This window comes from Protobothrops mucrosquamatus, unplaced genomic scaffold, assembly GCF_001527695.2.
Source record: "Protobothrops mucrosquamatus isolate PMUCROS unplaced genomic scaffold, P.Mucros_1.0 scaffold810, whole genome shotgun sequence".
Taxonomy (NCBI): Eukaryota; Metazoa; Chordata; class Lepidosauria; order Squamata; family Viperidae; genus Protobothrops; species Protobothrops mucrosquamatus.
The window spans coordinates 221,454-229,314 of NW_015387073.1; the positions used below are offsets into that span (position 1 = coordinate 221,454).

The window sequence follows — 7,861 nt, forward strand, 5'->3', positions numbered from 1 at the left end:
AGCCAGGTATACAATCAGCACGCCCTGCTGCCTCCCATGACCCCACTTCACACCTAGGGATTCACAACCGGCAGTCTGCGGCACAGTGGTCTCCCTTGGATCCAGGCCTTCCTTAATAATAACCGCCACCCCCCCACCCCGACCCTGGGCTCTCGGCTGGTGAAATGCACGGTAACCTGGCGGGCACATTTCAACGAGGAGCACCCCCCCCTCTTGGCCCAGCCAGGTCTCCGTAATACCCGCCAGGTCCACCTCCCCCTCTGATACCAAATCATAAATGAGGGGGGCTTTATTAACCGTGGACGTTACACAGCATCAGCCGAAAGCCCAGGCCCTGAGATCCTAAACACCCTAGGTTGCAAGAAGAGCCATGGGGGCCGGAGCGCGCCACAGCTCGTAAACAGCGGGTGCGCCCTCCCCTAGTGTGATATGGCCCTCTGCTACCGCCATATCTACCCCTCCCATACACAGTCTTAATGGAATTGCCCTCTATTAGGCAGACCCCCCCTCCCCAATTCCAGGACCTACGCCCACCTCACCGAGGCCTTCAGCCGGCCTGGGAGAATTAATTTCAGTTTGCCCACCCCTCTCCCTGGAATCCCCTAAAACCCGGACTAAAAATTTGATTTAAAATCCCCTTAGGTTGCGTTTTGACCACCTCTCGTGATTAAAAAAAACCCCTTTAGTGCATGTTCACCCACATGCACTAAAATTTAATAATTTAAATACCAACAGCCTTAGAGAAAAGAAAAATGCTTCTCCCCCCTTCAGTTTGTGAAAACGTTCTGGTGTAGGAACCTAAAGGTAAATCTTTTAACAGGTTTAACAGAGGAACAGCTGTTAGCAAGTTTAATTTTAAAAGTCACATAATGAGCTGATGTGAGAAGACTATGTGATAGGCTAGTTTTACATGTCCTCTTTGAAGCTGAGAAGACCATGATATACAGTCCCTTGTTTTCTTTCTAAATTAACATGGCCTCCTCAGTCTAGATTGGTTCTCATTCACATCTTCTGATTTTTCCATCTTTTGCTTGGCCTTTAAGGGTCAAATCTCATGCTTTCCTTCCCAGATTTACTGGAAAGTTGTGGTACCCTTAGGATGTAGAGCTATTGATGTCAGCATACATGCTTTGCTTGTAGTGTATATTACATATAGATGTTGTATCCTCCAAAGTGAGTATTTCTTCTCTTATAAATCATAGTATACTATGGTATCACATATGCATACAGAATACAATTAGATCCGATACTATACACTACTGAGACATATATTCCATCTAAGATTGTACTGATCTGTTGCTGAGATTTTTGTAATTAGTACCTTTAACACTGAGATTACTCAAATATTGACTAAAAACATCTATAAGTAGTTTAAATAATACAGATTTACATGTATTTTGGATATTTTCTATACTATGAATTGTTTTAAAGAATGAAGAGAAAGTACAGTAAACTAGACAAGTCAATCAACTGATTCTGTGTTCTGCAGCCACTATGAACTATCATGTTTGCATGGCAGCCCAAGTGACTGAAGTAAAGACTAAGTACTACTAGCTTATAACTTTGCATGCTGAAAGGCTGGAAATCTGGTTGGTTGGCTGCCTTGTTTGGAAGGTAGGCATAGCAGTTGTACTTTGTGATGCTGCATGCATTTTTTTTTTTGCACTCACCCATCCTTCTATAACTTGCAGTCCTTATTCCATATGCTTCTTGCATCTGTGAGCTGCTTATTGGTAGCACTTTGAATGCTGTATAGTATGGCATAGGGTTTACTGTATTAGCAACTGTTATAACGTGATGCATTCAACAAACTTGTCTGTTACTTGCATATTGCTGCTAAACTTTGCGAATGCACAATTCTGCAGGCAACTGACTGCATACTTCCAAAGCCTACTCTGACTTTGTTGTTTGAATGCCCACATCTTTTAAAACCTCAGTGGTCACCACTCCGTTCGTATGTTAGAAACAAGCATAACAGAAAGTTTTATTTCAACAGCGGAAGAAGCCAGTTTATCATTTTAGGCCAAGGTACCCTAAGACAGAGTAGAGAAGGATATACTGAAGTAGCTTTTTTCCTTTTTAAAAATTACAGTAGATGGTCTTACTCTAATTCTCATTTCAGATAGATGTACATTTTAAATTCATGTCAAATACAAAGATCAGTGTGGCTGAACTCTGCTTGTAAGCCCAGGGTCTTTGTACTAACTCATCTGCAATCTAAGACCCCACTTCTCAACATATTTTGACCTCAGCTTCAGTTCCAAGAAAAACCAAGGAGTCTCATCCTCAAAACTCTATAAGCTAAGCCACTAGACTCACACTGTTTCCATCAGTGCTGGTTCCCAACTTTCCCTTTCCTAAAATACCCATTATTTCAAAAGAAAGCCACTATGCCAGTCTTCTACACCATGGTACCTTCCAGATACAGAGGAACCACAACACCTAGAATTCCCAATCTACTCATCTGTTGGCTGAGCTGGCTAGCAATTCTAAGTGTTCAGGTCTCAACACATCTGAATGGGTCCATGTGATGAATGCTGCACTATGCATTCCACTGGCACCACAAACTCATTTAAATGTGCATGTGCAAACCCAGCTGTGCACAGTTTTAGCCTACCAATGCTACTAGTACTCTAGTTCTCTCACCCATAGGACAAATTGTTGGCATCATAGTGCTTCATACATGGATGCTAAAATAACAATAAGATGCATGGCAGATGCCTGGTATTACAGTCATATGTCCCTGTGGCTAGTGCCACATTTAAATCAAAACTTGTTACTCCTTTCTTACCAAACATAACACAACATCAATAAAATCCATGCAGCTTTGGGGGAAAGGATCAGTTCGTTTTTACATGAATGCAACTGTGTTTAGGATAGCTGTCCCTGACCTGGCACCCTCCAGATGCATTGGATGGCTACTACTATAATCTCCATTTGTGGTCCAACACATCTGAAGGGAAGGCTGAACACCATAGCAGGCTGACCTAGAGGAGGAGAACAAGATATATTCATGAAAACTCCTCTCAAACATAGTACATAGATTCATATAAGGTGGTGTCACTGTATTTCCTCACCTATCAAGACTGAGGTGAAGATGCAAATTAGCCACACATATCAATATGTTTAAGTGATAGACATTGCAGAAACAGATTAGTGTTGGATCTTAAGGAACATCTTATTCTCATGGATTTTTAAAATGTGATGCTGAGGATTTAGGACTTGGCTTATTCAGGAAGTGAGCCAAAGTTAATAAGATCCCAAATTCTTGGATCATCTAGGATGGAAGCAAGGATGAGCATATCAAAGCAAAGATTCAGATGAGTGTATGGATCCAGAGTTATTCAAGAGGGGTAAATAGCTACTAAGCTAAGGAGTTGTTTAACTGAAACAACAACCGTGTCTAGCAAAAAACCAACAAATGAAAAATTAATGTCTGGTCAAAAGAACTTTTGACCTCACATTTCTATAGGAATGGGAAGATCAGATTTCTATCTAGCGAAACCCTTAAAAAGTATTTCATTTCTTATAAGTGGAAAGTAATACTCCAGCCACAAATGTTTAGAATTTTACATCAAAGTCTCAACCCCCCCCCCCTTCTTAAGCCTATAGGGTTTACCTTCTGCAGTTTTCCTCTGCAAAAGATGTTCTTACAGGATAAACCACACAAACAACTGTGAACAAGTGTCCCAGTTTACAGGAAAAACAGAGATGAGTTACAGGGCCTGCAACTACCTATCTCTATTTTATTTCACACACACACAAGGGATGGGAATACCTAGGGTTCCCAAAATCAAGAATTTCCTTTTTACATTTAGCAAAAAAGACTTTCCTGTAACCATCACTATCTGCAAAAGCTGAGCTTATACTCAGCAATTCTGAGACTGTCTACCAAAAAACTGAGCTACAATTTTCTACTCTCATGTACACACACACACACACACAGAACATTAGTTCTGCTTCTCCCTCCAAGTACATAAACAGGGGTGGGGTGAAATCTTCCAAAACAATGCTGATTGTTTTCCCTCCCAGAATAATGTTCCTTACCCCAAAACATGGAGGCCAAATCTTATTGCTTTGTCTCACATAGTGACAGGAAATGCAACGAAATGTCCTTCATGCCATAAAGAGGGCAGGAGAGGTGTCCTCCACAGAGCATCTCACTAATCATCCCACTAGAGCAGGGGTAGGCAACCTCGGCTCTTTTATGACTCATGGACTTCAACTCCCAGAATTCCTGAGCCAGCTATGCTGGCTCAGGAATTCTGGGAGTTGAAGTCCATGAGTCATAAAAGAGCCGAGGTTGCCTACCCCTGCACTAGAGAAACCACAAAGGCATCACACTGTGACTCTCACTCACCCTTCACATGCAGGGAATTAAAGCACTTTCCCCCTGCAGGGCTTACAGGGTTGCCCTGCATGAGAAGTGAACATTAGCCACCTTTTCTTCCTCCTTTGCCCTTTGTACACACATTTCTGTCCCGCGTCCCTACTACCTTCCCGTCTTCCAGCGCCCAAGGGGCTGCGCACCTCAGTCAGGTCCCCCATGCCACCATAGGGCCTAGACGCTATGGCGCGGGTCGCCTCCTCTCCCACCCTCTCCTCTGCAAAAGACGACCCTTCCAGCGTATGGACGGTCCCAAGATTGCACCCCAGTGCCACGCCGTTGGCGAAGGAGCCAGAAGCAGATCCCCGCCGGCATTCCTTTCCCTGAGGGGCCTCTCGGTTTCTGCCCTCCACTCTCCCCCCCCCAACCCCACTTCCAGGCCCAGAGAAGGAGGCTCGTGAAGAAGACGAGGAGGAACTGGAAGGAGGTGGTGCAGTGCTTGATCCCCGCCAAGACCGGTCTCCGGCATTGGCCGGGAAAGGGGGAAAAGCTTCCTTTCCCTCCCCTCTACCACCCCCGGCGGCCTAACCTGGCCTTGGCCGAGCGCTCGTAGCTCCATCCCGGGCCGGCGCCCAGCGGATCCCCGAAGCCGGCGCTGGGGTAGTTCCTATCCATGGGGAGGGGGCGCCAGGAAGCAGGCGCCCGGGGCCAGCCGCGGTCTGTCAGTCCGTTCCTCGGCTCAGTCGGGGGGCCCCTGCGCCTCCTCCCGCAGCGACGGTCGAGGGGGGGCGATCGGGGAGGAGATCGGGGACAGCTGTCCCTCCTCCTCCTCCTCTTCTTCCCCCCCTCGGCCGCTGTGCTCCCCCCCTCGGCCGCTGTGCTCCCCCCCTCGGCCTTGGCTCAAGCCACGGCCTGGCGCTAGCGCTCGGGCGGCTGGAGGAGGAGGAGGAGAGGAGGAGGAGGCAGCGGCGGTGGAGGCGAGCCTCTGGGAGGCGGCTCATGGTGCAGCCATGTTCGTTGGGCGTCTATCTTCGCTCCGCTCCACTCCGTTTCCTCCCACAATCCCATGCTGTGGAGAGAAGGAGGGGGGGCAAGTCAGCTACGGAGGGATGGTGGACAAACGGAGGGACGGCGGAAGGGAGGGAGGGAGGAAGGAAGGAAAAGAAGAAAGAAATACAGTGGCAGAGAGAGATGCAGGAAATGGACCATGGAGGAGAAGGGAAGGAAGCGAGCAAGAGGAGAAGAAGCGAAGAATGGATGATGGGTGGATGGACGGGTGGATGGATGGATTGGGCAAGAAGAGGGGAAAAGCACAAAGGAGTGCGCGGAGAGATGCGGTGGCAGGAATGAGGCCAAGTCGACCTGACAGGGCGGAGAAGGAAGAGTGGCCGAGAAAGAAGAAAAGGGAGAGAGAGAGAGATGGGGAGAGGAAGAACAAAGTGGAAGAAGCAGGAAGAGAGGGAGGGAGAGAGGCCAGGGCAGAAATGGTAAAGGAGAAGACGATGGAGGAAAGGGTACTGTTCAGAAGGGGACTGGGGGGGGGGGGGAGAGAAGCTGGTGGGAACTTTTGCTAAGCAGTGATACATGAGGTTCTTGTGCCTTGATTTCCACAAATAAATGAGGGAACTAATACAGAGGTGGATAGGATCATTGGAGGAATGTGTGTGTTCTGGAAGCTGTTTTGCAGTTGCATACTGCAAACATCAAGGTTTTCTAAGGGGATTCCTGAGCCTAAAAACTTTGGTGAATTCATGATGGCTAAGGAAGGAGTCTGTATATTTTAATATTTAGAACACCCTTGCTGCTGTGGGAAGTTAGCCCAGAGAAGGAAATATTAAAAAGGCAGAAAGAAAGATATTGTTCACCAAAAGGATTTTTAAAAGCATTTTTTGAAAAGCAGAAACCAAACCTGGCCTCATCTCTTTGCCCAAAGCAGTAGCTAGTCTTATACAAATGCAGATGTGGAACCATCAGGAAGTTTGGAGCCAGGTATCTCAAGACAAAAGAAGCTCTTAAGAGTCATTAGCCCCATCACTTGGGAAGCAGGATATGATAATGGGATTAAACCACAGATATCAAGGCCTAGAAAAACACTCACAAATATCCTCAAAGTTCATGCCACAGGAACAGGAAACTATTCCAAGCAGGGCTGTAGGGGGTATAAAAGCCCTTCTACCCATGTACTCTTTCTTCTCCTCTGCTCCTTCTTGCAAGGACCATCTTTCTTCTGCAATAAACTGTAACCTTCTTCCCAAAGCAGTCGCCATGTTTGCTTATTTATTCCCGGCTTGGATGAACCAGGATGAAGACTTACTTCTAACAATTTGGCACCTCAGAATGGGACTCCAAGCTAACCTCTCCAATGGACTGAGACTGGTAAGCCCCATCTTGCCGGCAGCAGACCCCTTGTGTCTGTGGATGGGCTCCCCAGGCCTTGCCCATGTGGAGCCAGGTAGTAAAGGGGAGTTTTGAGAGTTTGAGCTCAAGGGCTGCTTTGGAAAGAAGGTGAAGATGAGTACCTCTAAATTTTAAGTTTAAAGCCCAGGGGAACAAAGAAAATGTGTGTATGTCTGTGTGTGTGAGTGAGAAGACCTTTTTTTTCCCAATCACAGTTGGATTTTGCTCCTTCTGGTCTTTCCTAGCCGCAGAAAGGATCTGTTTAATTGGCAGAACCTGGAAAGCATGGGGGTTGGTCAGAGCACAGAACCTTTTGTAGGGAAAAGGGAGAGGCTATGTGAAAATGAAATGGAATGAGTGAATGATAGAATTGGATTTGGGCAACTAGCTGACAAGGCCCTGTAAGCAAAGTTAGGAAACTAAGTCCCGGGCTAGGAAGCCCCGGGCTAGGAGCGGTCCACTTACCTCTGAGAGCAAGCAGAGGTCCGCAGCGGATGTTAGGGGTCCGCAAAACAGTAGCGGTGAAGCCGATCGGTGGTAGAGTAACCTGTACCTTCTGAGGGGAAACCAGAAGTGTCTCTACAGACCCCTTTTTGGTCTGAAAACGTGGGGGATCCCTCAAGGAGCCCACGTACTCTGTGAGGGATCCAGAGTGCTCCGTGAGTCCCCTTTTTGGACCCACAAAACCATGGCGGAAGGAAGAAGTCTCACAAGGAGGCTTCCGGTGTATAGTGCCCAATACAAGGGCTGAGATAGGTTCCCCGGTTGAGAGCTTGCTTGAGGCCTGGTATGGGAATCAGCTACCCGTCCAGGCAGTTATGAAAAAAGAGATAGGTAAAGAAACTATATGTTAAAAAAAATAGACTTTGCTTAGGGCTTTGCTGGGAAACCAATTTGGCTAAATAAAGGTACTTAAAAGGGAAAATAAGAAATAGTGATTCTCTCTCTCTCTCTCTCTCTCTCTCTTCTCTATGCAACCACGTGGTATGTTTAAGATCTGTGCCTTCCCTAATTTGAGCTATCTGAAACTTATGGTGGGAATGACTAGGATGTGTAAACCTAAGACTTCTGTTCTCTTGTCTTTGTGTATATATGTTTGTCAAAGTCTGTGTGTGAGAGGTAAATGTGACTGTTAAC

At 46.6% G+C, this 7,861-nt stretch overlaps 1 protein-coding gene across 1 annotated transcript in view; it reads right to left on the minus strand.

Moving 5' to 3' along the window:
• The window catches only part of LOC107290040 (proline-rich protein 12-like), an 87,517-nt gene extending 82,515 nt beyond the window's left edge, over window positions 1-5,002 (minus strand). Inside the window, exon 1 of the mRNA XM_029284668.1 lies at window positions 4,917-5,002. Within this exon, the coding sequence (XP_029140501.1) occupies window positions 4,917-5,002 (86 nt within the window). The remainder of the gene's footprint in view (window positions 1-4,916) is intronic.
• Window positions 5,003-7,861: the final 2,859 nt, after the last annotated feature.